This window comes from Ambystoma mexicanum, chromosome 11, assembly GCF_040938575.1.
Source record: "Ambystoma mexicanum isolate Mex_15411 chromosome 11, UKY_AmexF1_1, whole genome shotgun sequence".
In the NCBI taxonomy this organism is placed as follows: Eukaryota; Metazoa; Chordata; class Amphibia; order Caudata; family Ambystomatidae; genus Ambystoma; species Ambystoma mexicanum.
In genome coordinates this window covers 971,351,567-971,368,575 of record NC_090934.1, presented here as the reverse complement: position 1 = coordinate 971,368,575, position 17,009 = coordinate 971,351,567, and the positions used below count along the sequence as shown (strand labels likewise).

Here is a 17,009-nt window from a genome sequence, read left to right as displayed (position 1 = left end):
CCAATGGGGCCGGGTGGCCTATAAATCGGGTAGATGGTTAAGGTACGACAGTTGGAGATAGGCAATTTGGCTGTAAGGAGTTCGCAGGATTTGAGAGGTGATTGAGTCGATAGTCTTAGCTCAAGATCAGTCTTAGCTATGATGGCCAGTCCGCCTCCTCTGTTATTGGATCTGTCCATTCTGATTATTTGGTAGATTTCAGGGATGGCTATTGAGAGTGCTGGGCTTGCTGCTTCATGCAGCAATGATTCAGTGATCGCCAGGAGGTCGAGGTTGTTGGTGGATAAGGTGTCTACTATTTCTGTGGCGTGGGCCACTAGTGATCTAGCGTTGATCAAGGCTCCGGATAGAATAGTTGTGTTGGGTGTGTCCTGGATTGTTATAGGGATGAGTTTGAGTTGGGTGGAGCTATTACAGTGTGTAGTTAAGTTAGGGCATACTTTAGGGTGTTGTGAGGTAGATCTTAGGATCTTGTTCTGGTAACTGGGCTCGTAGAGACGGGGTAACCTGGCTCAAAGCCTGATGTTTCTTTCTGAGTTCGGACAAGGTGCATTTTCTGCTCGGTACATGGTTAAAGCAGCAGTAGAAATGGTGAGGTATAATAAAGGTACGAGGCGGTAAGGTAGGGTGGCTGTCTGATTCTTGCTAAGGTGCATTGTACAGTTTGAGTCCTGCATCAGAGTAGCAGGTTAGCATATGCTAGATGCGACATTCAAGTAACAGGGCAAATTAGGGCTAGTCCCGCATCCAAGTAGCAGGTAAGCAAATGCTAGATGCGACATTCAATAGTACAGCGTGGTGTGTCGAAGCTCCCAGTCCCTTGAGACTGGACGTTTTGGGAAATATCCATAAAAAAATAAATAAGTTATTAAGAAAACAAAAAAAGTTCCGGCCTAGTCCCCATTCATTTTCCCATAGAGGAAAAAGTCAAATTCTTGTTCATGCGCACTGCAAACTGCTGGATGGAATTGGACCATGTATGCAACAACTTGGGCACAAAGCTTTGACTCGATTTCCAGGGGGGGGGGGCGGGGTCTGGGGTTATTGTGTCTAGTAGTTTTTAAAATATTTGACGGAGAAGGGGGTGCCACCTTCTCCCAAAATTATAGGGATATCTCCCATGGTGTTTTGCAGCAGAGAGGCTGACTGGGTTTTGACAAATGGAAAAGCAGCAATTTGTCCCCAAAATTCTATTGCCAAAAAGTTTGGACTTGCTGGATGGATTTAGATGAAATTATCCAAACTAAATGTTTGTCAAGAACACCCCAGACCCCCAAAACTGTGACGAATTTTGGGAACATTACGTTTGTTTGTTTATTTATTTGTATGGCGCACCGGTCCCGAAGGTATCTGAGTGCCTTTAGCACAGAGGATACAAGTATACTTTTAGCTTGGTTGCAGTAGATGCAATATACAATATGAAACATAGATATATACAGTTTATACAAGAGCATTTCTACATACTATGCAAAGAGTAATACAGTGGATATCTATATACAACGGAAGCAATAGAATAATGTGCCAGGTAAGGTAAATGGTACAGGATGGTGTAAAGGGAAAATAAATATAGTGTACCCGGGCAGGGGTAGCCAGTCATGAGTAGAAGATGTAATAAGCAAGTCAGGAGGTCATGTAGCCTAGTAGAGGGCAGGGCAGGGGCTATCCCGAATCATTGGTAACCAACCAGTTTATGGTGTTGCGCCTGAATATGTGGAATGGTTAGTTGGTTCTCAGTGAGATGGGTAAAGAGTTCCAGGCTTGTGCTGCCTTGACAGGGAAGCTACTTCCTCCTGCTTTTTTGAGTTAAAATCTTGGTACGACTAGACAGGATGAGTTGATTGTCCTTGAAGGTCATGAGTAGGATTTATTTTTTTATTTTTCATGATTCTCTCAGTGAGGTAAGTTGGGGCAGCTTGATTGAGGCATTTGTGTGTTAGAGTTTTAAGCATGATTTTGTCCTTGTTATTTGATCTGTCTTAAGTACGATATAGGGAAAAGCGAGAAATGAGAATACATCTGAGGAGGTGCAGCATGTAGTGCGCCTTCTTGGCAAGGTCTGTGATGTGAGGAGAGTAGGAGAGAGTGTAGTCGAAGATGAGACCGAGGTTTTTTGCTTCACATGAAGGCGAAGTAAGAGGGCCGAAGGAGGGCGGCCAGAATGGGAGAGGGAAAGCGGGAGCAGGGGATCCAATAAAAAGGATGTCAGTCTTACTGGCATTAAGGCAGAGATCGTTGGAGGTGCGCCACTCCTGAATCGCAGATAGACAGTCGGGAATAAGCGAGAGAGGAGAAGAGGCTGAGGGGCTCCTGAAGGAGAGCGGCGTGTCATCCGCATAACACTGAAAGTTAGAGGAGAAGGTAGAGATAAGGTGGGCCACAAGAACAAATTACATGGGGGACCCTGTTTTGTTTTTTGCTGCACATTTTGCCGAAAACGTTTTGCTGAAAGAAAACATCAAAACATATGGGGTGGGGTATAGGGAATAAATAATAGGGATGGGGATGAGTGTGGAGCCCCCCCAAATAAAATTCAATGATTTTTTTACAGCAAAAACATTTTGGCAAAAAGTGCTGCGAAAAAATAACAGGTGACGAGTGAACATAGAACCGGACCCAGAACCCTACAAGACAGATTGAACTAAGATAATTACAAAGAAAGGGGAAAAGGAAACTACCAGTCCCCTAAAGGAGCTACAGAACATATCTAAAAAGATCAAAAAATACTATTTGCATTTGGTCTACTTAGTGGAACAGAAGAATCAAAACGGAATCCCTTTGAGGAACACAGTAACCAGGCGAAAAGAGTCCTTCTCCTGGTCTTGGTTATATTCGTGGTAGGGTCAGATAGGTTAGATATGGACAGACTTTGGACATTTGCACTGACTGTTGAGCACCCTAGTTAGTAAAATAGGTAGCAAACGACCCCATAGTCCTAGGGAAAGATAGGCCTTGTTTGACTTTAAATAAACCTCACAGTAAAAATGTCTTTACCACGTCCATGTCCTTCTTCTGATCGGCCACAACATGCAGCATAAACCGCATACAGTGCATTGCATAGAGCATATGGTTTTGCAGTCCGTCATTCCGATTCTGCATTCTCAACTGGTAGCTTGGTTGTAGTTACCAAGTAATTCTTTTACAACATCTCAACATAACTAGGTCTACATGCAACCACAATGCCAGCATTATCTGCTTCTTTTATAGCAGAAAGTGACATCTTTCAGCCATTTCTTATTTGTTGAAGTCAGACATATTCCCCACGCCGTGGCAACACAACTTTTGGCTGTTCCAAGTATCCATACAACGGCTAATCTTCACATTGGATTTAACAATTGCTTTGCATGTCCTAATAAGCCCATCACTGGAGACAGTGTAATGTGTAATGTTGTTAAAAAAACATTCCCAAAATACGTCCGTTGCCCTGAATGGCCATGTCAAGTGGAGGAAGTCTGCTCGCTCACTGTAGCATCTTTCACGATGGTGCTCATACTCTTCGTGGGGGGGTATTCTTTTTGTAATTTTACTGGTGAATAATATAACTGGTGAATACATAGAAGTTTAAAACGTGCATTAAAGGACTTTTTTGGGTTTGTGCCTAAATATAGGACCATTTGTCCTCCGTCATCTCTATTTGCAGATCTTTCAATTTTCTTGCAAGACGCCACTACGCCTCTTGTGGATTTTTTGTAATACTTTTTGAAGCATCACGTCTAGCCTACCTTTGTCTTGTAGGAGTATCACATCATGCAATAGGTAAGTGTACGGAAGCATAGGAAAGGAGGGAAATCTAGAATGGCAGACGTGCATTTTAATAGCACACTTTTTAGTTGTGTAAGAAATCTGCCGGTAACATTAGTGGTACGTTTGTGAACAAATAAAGGAGTTTTTGGAGTATTGCCACCCTAATCAAGGATATTCTACCTAGCAATAAGTGTAGATTGTCCCATGTTTCTACATTTTGATTAAGTTTTTCAAGTTCTGCACATAGTTTGTACTAATCGGGATTTGTTTGTCTGTAGCCACATCAATCCTTAATTATCTTGTGTAATCCTGGCTCTGTCAATCCTGAAATATTCTCAAATTGGGAGTAACCAACCATCTGAGAGGGGAAATAGTATTGATTTAGAAATGTAAATTTTCAATTCTGAAAAAGGCTACATTTTTCAGTATCCTGCATTATGAGGGAAGTAAGTTAGTTTTGGGATGCTTGTTAAACAGCATTTCGTCAGCATAGGGGGGTGTTATTAATTTGTATGTGTAGGTGTGAAGCCTCTGGTCAGGTGGGTTTCCATATTCCAAGTGGCTTATGGTTTCAGGGCACAGGCGACCAGCAACGGTGATAGGGGACGGCAGGGCCCCTCAGTTTGGCTCTGGTAATAGTAAGCAGTGCACACTCTCCACGACGTATGTAGTGGAGAAGCTTTCCAACCCAAAGATTTCTTCAAAGACTTCCATGGAAGTTTGTAAAGTAAGTTCATGTTGCTCTGAGAGTGACTCTCTAAAGCTTCGTTTTTAGCCATAATACTCTTTAGTGCAGATTCTGTTTGCAGAATCATTGTTGTAGACTCTTCAACAGAGGAATTCCTACTTTCTGCTTCAACCAATTTGACACTGTAAGGAGCTCAACTTTGCAGGTTAAAGAATTGAATCTAGTGTCCAGCTTGGCAATTGTTATGAAGACACTTTGATGGTCACATCGATTAAGTTGATCTGCAATTTCTTTATTAAGTTGCATACAGGTCCAAGTTAGATATAGGACAGTAACCCACTGGCTCCCAACACAGAGGTTACATTTCTCCAACTCTCAGGGTAGACATTCCCACATTCACAAACACATATTCCACTCATGACATCATACGCTCTGTTATCACCCATACATATCTTTCAGCCACACACAAGAAATGAAGATACAAATACAAAATACGTCCCTTATTTCCACAAAAAAACACCACCCCCTCACACAAGACAAAGATGCAACATACACCTTCTCTGCAAACTCACGCATACCTCCCCACTTCACCATCTCATCTGGCAAACTTACACTAATGGTCTAATAAACTAAATCAGTCCAATCCTATGACACACTCTTACTGTGATGCCCAATAACCTATCATTCCAATCCAATATATCTGGCACCCGTATCAACAACATCCAGAACAGCTGGCGCATGCATTGTGATGCCCAGTAAAGTATGCCCCTCCAATCCAAAGCACCTGGCACACATTGTGATGCCCAGTAAGCTACAATACATCCAATCATAACATGTGGCACCATAAAGGCACCGAATAACAATTTGCAATACATTCAAACCATAACAAATGATACAAACAATATGTATGGAACTATCCGCCTGCACAACACATTGCATGCCACTCCAACAAAATGGCAATACTGGCCCTCCTGTTCGTTCCCACACACTAAACATGAAGCCATAAGGCTTATTTAAACAACACATCCCAACTGAAAACACAATTCAAGCACATTGCTTTACACTATATATTTACTGCCAGCGAAATACTGTTAACATTTGCCTCCAATTTCTTTGCCGCCTGAGTGGCTAATTTTATGATTCAGTAAATTAGGTGAATTCTGCTTTGTTCTCTCATGGGTCAGAACGAGGAGACAGACTATAAGGTGTCATGTTCAACTTGCTTTTATTTAAATTATAAAGAAAATGGCTCACTACCCCCTATTCTATGCGATGCTCTATCTAACAAAACTAAACTAGAGTGTTTGCCGTCGGATGTGAAGTCCACACTTAATAATCCACCTTTTGTCAAACCTAGACTATGCTGACCCTACCACACTTAATGCATAACCAAAAGATCAACCAGGAGAATGACTCCCTTTTCCTGAGGTATGCTTCTCAGCACAAGTCTCTTCAATAGCTCCTTCAGTTATTTCAATGGGTCTACCCAGGACCTTATGCATTTGTTCCTCTTCTCCAGCATGGGGTCTGGCAAGGATTCGCATGCTCATGAATATTCCCAGTCCTCAGGCCGCGAATCCTCTGTAAGAAAAGAAAAGCAGTATTGCTTTAAAAGCTTGAATACTGCCTTTCACCTGTTCTCAAATCACTGAAGACCAGGTCATACTGCACCCATACAATGACGGCCATCTCCCTGAGTCATGACGGCCATCTTCAGATTAGCAGCAAGTGAGGTGCCAGGATGAACCCAGAAGAGCCATAGCAGGGGCGGAGGAAGGGTTCACATGTGAATCCATGCCAGACCCATGCTGGAGAACAACAGTTACAGGTAAGTAACTTGTTCCTTCTCCAGCATATGGCCTGGAATGGATGGACATGCTCATGAATAGGATTGTACAGGAGTAACATATAAACAACAATGGTAGATGGCAAGCCTTAACAGAAGTGCAACACTAACCCCTTGAACCGACTCACCTCAAGCAAACAGGTTGTGCGGCACTGCTTGGCCGACTCTGGACTCCTCCCTGGAATCCCTGTCGACACAGTAGAATTTCATTAAGGTGTGTGTCAATGTCCATGTAGCAGCCCTGCAAATGTCCAGCAGGGGAACCTAAGAGAGAAACGGCAGTGATGGCTCTGGTGAAGTGGGCTCTGTCGGCCTGGAAGGGATCTGTCGGCCAGACAATGACAGTGCATGATGCAGCCGGAGAGCCACCCACATGGGGAGGCCTTGGACAGGGCCTTCCCCTGATTCACAGGACCAAAGTTCACAAAGAGCTGAGAAGTCTTCTGGAAATCTTTCGAACAGGCCACATAGAACTTCAAGGCACGAGCAACGTCCAGCGTATGCAGTGACCGTTCAGCAGCCGAAACCGGATTTGGGAAGAAGACCGAGTACCAAAGGTTTGTTGAGATGCAGCTCAGACGGAACCTTCAACATGAAGGAGGGGTGAGTGTGGTGCCCCACCCTAGTAGGTTGTAATAAGTAGGGGCTTTGCAGGAAAAAGCCTGAATTTCCCTGATCTGCCTGGCTGATGTGATCGCTACTAGGAACGCCGTCTTCCATGAAAGAAATTTGAGAGGAGCGCAATTTAAAGTCTCAAATAGAGGTCCCATGAGCTTCGCGAGGACAACATTGAGCTCCCATGCCGGGGCCAGAGACTTCACTGGAGGGAAAGACCTAAAAATACCTTTGAATTCTTTCTCTAGCCGGTCCGGAGCTCGGGACTTTATTAAGACCAGGCCCTCTTCCCATACCTCGTCCAGTAATGGTACAGATAACATCATCTTCCTAGTTGTGGTACGTCTCTGGTACAGAAAACCTTCCTTCCTCTTCTCTGGTACCAGATTAAATGGGGCAGAGGACTTCGCTATCATGGAATGGAATGACCCGACTTCATCTGGAGGTGAAGCTCTGGGGGTATCATCCGCACCTGCTGGTGCCCTATCAGCTGCAACAAAGTTATCGAATTCAACCCTGTCCATTGTGCCTTATCAGGGTTGTGGCAGTCAATGAAGCAGTAGTCGCGGGTCTTGGCTTTTCCTTGCTTGTCGACGTTTTTGTTGAGTTTGGGTAAGATTTCTTTGTCGACGAGGTGGCTGTTAACACCTTTTGACGAAGATGAGCCCTCTGCAGCCGATGATGAAGTAACCGTCGACAATGGTCTGGTCGATGTAGTTGCGCCGAGACCGTCTTGTAGTCGTTGATGAAACCGTAGGAGTGGGCGTCACGGAGGGCTTCGAAGAGGGTTCCTTTCGGGAGTGCTTACAATACATGTAAGAGGACTTTAGTTGCCTGTCAGTTAATATAGTTGTACTAGGTTTTGGAGGATAGTGAGAAAGGAGTTCCTTATGGAAAAGGGAGTCCTTATCCCTAACAGGGGTGTCTCTCCCTGTGTGGTCCCGCTTACCGCCACCCCTTGAAACACTTGTGTATAGGTGCGTTATAAATGCCATATATCATATCCAAGCCACTCCACCTCACTACAGCCTGTCATTTCGGTAAGTCCGCCCCTTACGCTTCACATGCTCAGCTGCTAACTGCTTATCCCTTGATCCAATCATGCCGTAATTCACCCATTGTTAACAAATACACAACTCTTCACTGGTTCGTATGTACAATAAGGTGACTCATTGAAAGCTCTCCTCCAACGCGCTAATCCACTTCCTACCTAAGGAGACTGGACCACACTATAATTATATCAGCACCACTTGAACATTCCGCTGACCCTGGCGTGCACTTAGTTGATTTTTACCTCACAGCATTGCTCCAAATGTCCATCGATGTTCCGTGTGCCCAAATCTAATTGCTGCTGCTCATTATCACCGAAAATTGTTTCGTTACCTAGAACTAGCCATATTTGTCTATTATGGCCGAACACTGTCTGCAAGGTGACCACTGCTGTGCATTATTGCTGCATTTCTGATTGCCATTGCCAAATACTGTCTAAAATGTATTATGTTACTTAGCATTGCCCACAAGGGATTATCCATGTTTTTCTCTGCCCTCAATAGGTTGCTATTGTTCCCTTGTGCCTACTAATTGATTATTGCTGCTCAATATTGCCCACCCCTGTGCCCACAACCAGAGTTCCTCAATATGTGCCGTGAACCACCCAGCACGTACTGTACTACATAACCTGTGTCAGTCATACTCTACACCCATTCTCCAAGTTACTTTGTGACGGTATCTCCTTTGATTGCAATTACTTCAATTGCACGCCCTCCTCGTACAAATGCATCGCCATCCAAGCTGCACCCCAGCCCTCTCACACTCATTCCAAACACCACGTCCCACTACCTATTGGCTCCTCTTCACACAAACACTCCTCTTAACCACACACTGGCTAATTCACACCATGCCCGATACTCACTCACACACTACACCTCCAACTCCACAACCTCAATCCTGATCAACACCACACATCTGCTTCACTCAACAGCCAATTCCATGCCAAACCTGTCCACCCTGCTATGCTAACCACAAGACTATCCAGGCTTAGTGCCCGCACAGATCCTAGCACACGCCTCCACATCACCACACACGCTACCAAATCCCACTCTCACACCTACCAGCTCCCCTCCCCGTTTAGGCCTGCACCCCCTCCGCACCTCTACGAACTATGAGCTTGCCACTGACACCAACTCGCCCACCCCTTCCACCAGCAAACCCGTACGTGGCACCGCTCTCAAATGTGCCCTGGTCAACGCCCGCTCTCTCCCTGCACACGCCCTAGAGATCAATGACCTCAGTAGCTACCTAAATCTCAATCTGTTAGCAGTCACAGAAACCTGGCTACATGAAGCCTCAGTTCCAGCCATCTCTCTCGCACTACCAACTGGCTACACCATTCTCAGACAGAACCGCAAGACCTCCAAAGGTGGAGGTGTAGCCAAGAATCCCTCTCCATTAGACTCTGCAACCAACAATAGGATAACAACACAGACCTTATTTGCGCTAAGCTCTCGCTCTCCCCCAACTGTACTATAAATATCATTACCACCTACAGACCACCTGGCACAGCCCCTGACTTCCAAAAGGACCTCCTTCAAATTATTGGAAACAACTTAAAAGGACCCACTAAAACCCTCCTACTCGGTGACCTCAATCTAGGCCTCATGATCCCAAGGACAAATCAGCCACATCATTCGCCAAAAACCTCAATGACCTAGGTTTCAGCCATAAAATCTCACAACCTACTCGGTGCAAAGGTCGCTCCATTGACTGGGTTGCTGACCACAGCTGCACAGTTGCCATCACTGAAAATTCATCCGTCCCGTGGACAGACCACCACAGCACACAAATCACTATACCAACTAAACCCACTACTGAAGTACTCTCCTATGCTCCTCCAGCCAAGGTAGGAAGTTCCAAAAAACTCACCAAAGGCAATCTCCTCCCTCTTCTTGACATTCCCGAATTCAAACCTCCACTCTCCAACAACCCTACAATTCTCGCTAACATCTATTCCCTTACTCTTACCAAAGCCATCGAAACCATAGCACCGCTTGAGGATAAGAAAGAAAAAAAATCCATGCACACTAACTCCTGGTTCACTGAAGAACTAGCAGTCCTAGCCAACAACAAACGCCTCGCCCTAGCTAAGTGGCAATCATAACCATCCCTCTCCACCCTGACTGAATTCAAAACCTGTTCCGCCGCGTGTGCAAAAGCAATTTTCACAGCCAAATCTGAATCTTTTAATCTCAGAATAATCAATGCCAAATCCAAGGAAATGTTCGCTATCTTCAAAGATCTCACTACCCCAACCACTAAACTAGACGAAATATCTAAAGATGGAGCCTAGTGCTCCAGCATTCAATCAGCCCTCCTCAACAAAATTAAACTTCAAGAAAAAATCCTTTCTCAACGCAAAGCCTTACCCAATCAGGGCAAAATGCCCCCATCCAACCTCCCAACACCCCATTCTTTTCTTTCAGAGATGTCTCAGAAAAGTAAGTCCTCGACCTCCTCCAACACACCAAACCTTCCACTTGCAAAGGCGACATGTGCCCACTCTTGCTCCGACACTCTTACCCCAATCATCACTGCATTCATTAATGCCTCCTTTTCCTCAGGCATTGTTCCCCAAAGCCTAAAGGAAGCCTGGGTCTGCCCTCTCGTAAAGAAACCCACCCTTGATCCCTCCTGCCCCAACAACTACCGTCACATCATCACAGTCCCCTTCCTCCTCAAAATCCTTGACAAAGCTGCCCACTCCCAAATCCAACACCATCTGGAAACCAACGCAATTCTGGGTAACGGGCTTCCGGAAAGGTCACGGCACAGAAACCGCCCTACTAGATCTCAAAACCCAAATCACTAACATCATGGACAAGGGCAAACCAGCCCTCATGCTTCTCCTAGATCTCTCGGCCGCGTTTGAACTTGTAGATCACAACATTCTGACCTCCCATCTTTCCAATGCAGCTCACTTCTCTGCGGAAGCCACCTCATGGATAATTTCCTTCTTTGAAGGTAGAGCCATGAAGGTCTACTCCGACCAGGACAATGCTGTCCCAAACACCATTCACTGTGGAGTACCCCAAGGTTCTTGCTCCGCCCCCACCCTCTACAACTTGTTTACCAAGCCACTGTTTGACCTACTTGACTTGTTAGGCATAGCTTACACCAACTATGCCGACGACAAACAAGTACTACTGCCCCCTCTTGGGTGACTACGACTAAGACGCAGCTGCCCTCCTCCAAATCTACACCACCATACAAACTTGGATGGCAATGAATGGTCTCTGCCTTAACAGGGACAAAACAGAGATCATACTCTTGGGTCCCAAAGAAATCTTACCCAAACTCAACAAAAAATATGAAAACTTCACTATCGACAACACCATCATCCCTGTTTTCTCCTCCGTAAAGACCCTAGGAGTCTACTTAGACTCGACCCTCTGTATGACACGTCAGGGTCAGCACCATTACTTCAGCCTCAGCCCACACCACCAAACTCATCAATGCCATCAAACCTTTCCTCTCCCCCAAAACTGCCTCTCCATCGCCCGAGCCACTATCGGAACTAAATTGGACTACTGCAATGCCATCCTTGCAGGCACTACAGCCAAAAACAACCGGTTCCAAGTAGTGCAGAACAACGCACTGCGTGCAGCCCTCAGCATTCCCAAAAGAATGCACGTAACCCAAGCCAGACGAGCTGCCCACTGGCTTCCCGTTAAAAAAAGGGTTGAATTTAAAATCTTAACCACCATGCATAAATGCTTAGCCACACTGCACCCACCTACCTGACACCATCAATAGAGTTAGCTCTACTTGCCCCAAAAGAAGTCAACATGCAAACCAATTGCAAGTCCCACCCATCCAAAGAGCCAACACCGTGGGCCTAGGCTTCCCCCACATAGCTCTCAAACAATGGAATGCCCTTCCCAGCGAGCCTGGAGCTGAACCATCCCTCATCTTTTGCAAAACACTAAAAACGACCCTGTTCAACTAACTCTGCATCGCATTCCTAGCTAAATCTGTAACTATCCCCCTCTGTTCCCCCTTCAAACTCTATCCCATGTATCTTCTCAACACCTACTGCTCTAAGATTAGCCAATCATGTAACTAATATCCACTGTAAACTCTGCAACCACCATGTATAGCATTTCCTGTAACTGCAAGCGAAGCTACCCTGTAACCCCTTAGCTAAGCTGCAGCTGTAACCATTATGCTCTCCACCTCCTTGTAACCAGCAAGTCTCTTCCCTGTAACAGTGCCACGATGCCTAAGTGCTGATGTGCGCTCTACAAATGCTAATAAATAAAGAAAATATCATACCCCTAGGGAGAATGTTGCATAGCGGGCACACTTCCCTAGCCTCACAGGAAGAGGCGCCCCCCCCCCCCCCCCCCCTTGGGGGAAGTGACTGAATCCCTTGATTTTTCAGTTTACCCGAAATACTGGAGTTTTTTTTTACATATCAGGAAAAAAATAAGATTTCATGGAAATTAAAAGAAATTTCAGGAAAGAAGGCAAAATCTCGGTTCGAAAAACATCCGAAAAGGCTATTGTCGCTACGCGAGCTAAATTGATGAAATGGGTGAATATAGTCCAGAATGTACCAATTGCTCCACACAGTGGATTTCAGCTGTTCTTAGATACAATCCAACACCATCCTTATTCTATGGCGATCAACTGAAGTGCAACACAGGCAGGGCTCTCAAGGTTCGATGAGCAGGACCTAAAACCAGCTTTTGGGTACCAAGCATCACCCAGTAAGCAGGAGCTGCTGTTGGGTAACCAGGAATGTGTACACAGCACGCCACAAATCTAACTTCAACATGAGATGCAGTTTAACTTTGGCTATTATGTATGATTCAGTATGTTCTGTATTTGTCCCAATTCTTCTTGATTAACATTCTCAAACACTCTAAAGTTCACATATGCATGATTGTAAGGCACCATTTGGCCTGGAGAGCCGAATCTAGCTCCTGGTAACAGTAGGTTTCAAGGTTAACAGGCTCTCCTAGGGTAGAGGTTGGAGCTAAATAGCTCCGAGCAGCCAGCAATTTCGAATCTTGCATATGTGCACCTCGTTCCATGAGGTCTGAGGTCTTTGAGAGTGTCTCCAGTGTCTGTTCTCAGATGTATTCAAGCGCTACTTCATCTTGCTACATGTTCATTGCTGCCCCTAAATTACCTAATTCAGCTTCCCCAAGCCGCCTGATGGATGTCCATTGACCAGCCTGCCCAGCCAGTGCCCACATAAAGGAGACCCCCTCGCTCCCCCCCCCCCATTGCCCTGCACATGCCCATGCACTTGGCTCATCAAGACGACAATGGCGTACATTTCATTTATGCTGCAGAGGCGTGATGGAACGTGTAGAGCCACAGTCGGGCCAGGCACATTTGAAAGAATGTTGCCTTTTTTTCCTGTCCCACATTCAGCTGACACATCTGTCCTTGTTGTTTATATGATTCCTCCGAAGCTGTACTAAAGTTCATTTGCAGTGCAAAAACTGGAAAATAAAAAGACATTTCAGACCACACAGCTAGGCCGAGCCTGATAAGGAGGTCCTAGGCCTACTCCTTTTATTACTGATTTCCACTTGGTAAATCTGCCTCAGCTTCGTACTGTAGAAGTGGGCGCTGCCATGAAAGAATTGTAGATGTACCTAAGAACAAGATAAGCTACAGAGCTAGTAAAATGTTACCTTGCTCCACCTGAGTAATAAACATCCCTCCCACACCTCCTTGCACAAGCTTTGCCTAGTAAACTTGAAATATGGCTGATATCTCGTCTGTCATGGATGGCCGGTTGGCTGGTGTGGTTTTGAGGAATGGGGCTTCGCAGGTAGGCATGCTTATCTGGCCAGTTTACTGCACATTCTGGGATTTGCAGTGTCCCTCACACTGTTATGATTTACCCCAGCATATCCCAGATAATGAGTCCACGTGTGACACGATTGAGTGGAGCAGTTGTTTTCAGTTTAGGATGGATGCATTAGGCATTGGTGTTGCAAGAGTCCCCATATGGCATATGTTCAGATGTAGACATTGGTGTGTGAGAGGTGAACTATATCTGAAGTGTTCTCCATGCCAGCTGCAGATGTCCCAGGAGCCAGTGCCTGAGGTCCGCCAAACGGACATGGTCTCTCCTTCCACAGTTGCGGGATCAGCAGTGTACTTCTCCTACCGCCTGTAGCCGTGCTCCCTCCTCACCCTGATGCTGCGTCAGGAGAGACTGGATTCAGTGGTTGAGGTCATTCCACCACTTACTGACGGTTCCATGTGATAATGTCGCTGGTAAAAAAGTTGGCAGGTAGGCAGCTTCTTTTTCCCGACACCTAAAGTTCTTTCCCCAAATATAATTATAGCCCTCCTAGAATATTTGGGGAAAGTGTTTGATTTTTTGGAAGGTGCATTGCTAGGGAGATGTCGCCACCTGGCACCATTTCCCCGCCAACATTATCACTGGATACCTTCGTAACCTCCTCCATGGTACTGGGAGGGGTGGAGACAGCCATTCAGTGGTCTCTGCTGGCTTCCTCTCAGGCAGAACCTTCTCCAGGTACTAGGTGTCTTAATTGGATTGTCAAACAGCCAGGGTACCTCCTTTACCACCTCTTCTGCCAGCATCCACAGCTCTCCCTTAGAGAGTTTCACCTTGCAGTGGTGCCCATCGCAACCTGCTCCACCAGTGCCTGCTCCCTCCCATTCAGCGTGGAATTGGGTGGTTGCTTTGCCTGGATGGATAGAGGAAAATGGTGATGGGATTTGCCATTTCAAAATGCAGTGCCCACGCTTCCAGATGTGTGCAGTAGCAGTCCTTCCCATTTACAGCATGCAGAGATTCTGTTACCACTGTATCATCACATTCCTCATATTTGGGCTGATTCACTCACAAATCTGCATGTGGCAACAATATTTACTGCATGCAGACTTTTTCCAGGGCCACCTCTGCCCAACACCTAAAGCGGCCTTATGTTATCACACCTATTTTATTGAAGCAATTCAGTAAAACTCACAACATTACAGAAATATAACCTCATAGTTTACTTTTCCTTTCAGTATCTGGATTCTGTGAAGCCACTTATGGATGAGACACAGTTCAGGAGAATGGATGCTCTCGCCAAAGACTTTGCCATTACCTTAGGACCAAAACTGCAATGGTACTTGAAGCTAAAATCATGGTGGGCCACAAACTACGTAAGTACAAACATACTTCCAATTCATACTACTTTTAGATGTGAAACATGTTATTAGAAAAACAAAGAGCAGTGTGGGTTTTATGACTCCTTCTCTTGAGCCATTGATGTATCAATAGTTTTGACTATTTTACCAATGCAATTATAATTTACAGGTTTTCATGTGCTTGAAACTGTAGTTGCTGTTTGCGGATGAATGAAAGAAGTGTTTGGTAAATGTATCAGTCTACAGTGCAAGTGGACTTGTGTAGAGTGGTAGATTGTTTCTAGGGTGGACTCTATTGGTTATCAGTTCTTTTATATTGCTAGGGAGGGATTATTTCCTTTTTGCAAAATTGTCTCCATTGATTTCAATGGAACCACTAACATATTGGGCTGTGTTGTGGTAACCTGATTGCTTTTGGGATGAGTGCGGGCCTGCTCCACTCACTTGTTTTGAGGGACCTGCTCTGTCCCCAAGGCTGCCAGTGTAGGGAGAGCTTTTCTCCAATTTACTTTTTCCTGTTATAACTTTGGAACAGTAGGTGGCAGTGAACTGTTTTACATTTCTCTCCAGTGCACTACAGGGCACCATCTTTGTTATTGCGATAATACCAATTTGGGGGCTGCGTTCTCAAAAAGGCCACTCCTTGTGTTTTAAGGCCTTACCTTTGGCTGCCTTGATTTTTTACCATCTTCCTGCCATATGAATCCAGAAACCGCCAAATAAGGGATCTAGCTTTAGATTCCCAGTCATTGCTTTGTGTGACTGGAACTGGTTGAAACTGGGATTGGAACGGTACGGTCCAAATCCTTACTTCTTTCAGGAAGTGTACCTTGCTGGGCAGATGTGGGGGAGCATCTGGCTGTCCATGATTGGACAGCCACTGCCTGTTGGAATGGGGTAGCTGTATAACATTTTGAAAAGAAATGAATGTATGGTATAATTGTTCGAATTTCAGCCGTACTAAAATTTCGTACAGCCGAAAATGCCATACAATTATACCATACTATCCCATTCTAGTGACCAGGGGGAGCAGAGAATGCGGGGGTGTCCCCCACTCGCTTGTGCGCTATAATGGGGTCCAGGGTTGTCATTTTTGCTTATGGGGACCTTTATCTTAAATCGCCCACTGCACGTTCCATAACAAGGTGAAATAATGAAAAGTGCTCGTCCGTATTTTGATCAATGGCATTAGCAGTCGTTTGCTAGAAGAGGGAGCTCTGCTACTGTATTTGCTGGATCGGAAGCAAATCTTTAAGATAACAAGTTCAAATACCGTGGCAAGGTCCTTATGCCTTTCATTCTTCCGAGGTAATAAAAAGCATGCGTGCCGTTTAATGTTGTAAAAATAAAACACCTGTTATAATGCATAGAAGTGGGGAACCGAGCATAAAGCGCTAATTAAGAACACAGATTAGCAATTAGGAAAATAGCACATATGGGGAAACTAATACTTGATTTATACTGCGGTGCGCATTTCGAATTCGACATTTTCGAATTCGTAATTTCGCTCTGCTGTATAATCACGTACATTCTTGGAATTGTATAGATCTTTTTCGTTGTGGGTTGGTGCATCCCCAGCCTGGATTTTAGGTAAAAGGGGATGGTCCGGATCTGTTCTGAAGATTGCTCACTGGAACCATGATTCCGAAGAGAGAAGATACCACCAAGGAGAACTGAAGGGCTGCCGCTGAGGGAACTGGCATTGCCAAAGCTAGACACCAGGGATCTTTTGAGTAATTTCCAGCGGCCAAGGACATTAGTCTGTGCCTTCCTCCCCTAGAATGATGGGTGTAACCAGTCTTGTGTCATACCATGCTGTCCTGCCTTGGTGCCTCACCATCTATTAAAGTGGGATCAATGCTGCACTCACCTAGAAGTCTGACGCTTAGCACATCAGCGACTTGTAGCCCAGGACCTTCATTGCCTGCAGCAACT

The 17,009-nt window shown here is 45.3% G+C and overlaps 1 protein-coding gene across 5 annotated transcripts in view; it reads left to right on the top strand.

Moving 5' to 3' along the window:
* CPT1A (carnitine palmitoyltransferase 1A) overlaps nt 1-17,009 on the top strand; it is a 634,145-nt gene that overhangs the window by 235,324 nt on the left and 381,812 nt on the right. For all 5 annotated transcript variants that reach the window (XM_069624124.1, XM_069624123.1, XM_069624122.1 and 2 more), the window contains exon 6: nt 14,952-15,089. In XM_069624124.1, the coding sequence (XP_069480225.1) occupies nt 14,952-15,089 (138 nt within the window). The remainder of the gene's footprint in view (nt 1-14,951; nt 15,090-17,009) is intronic.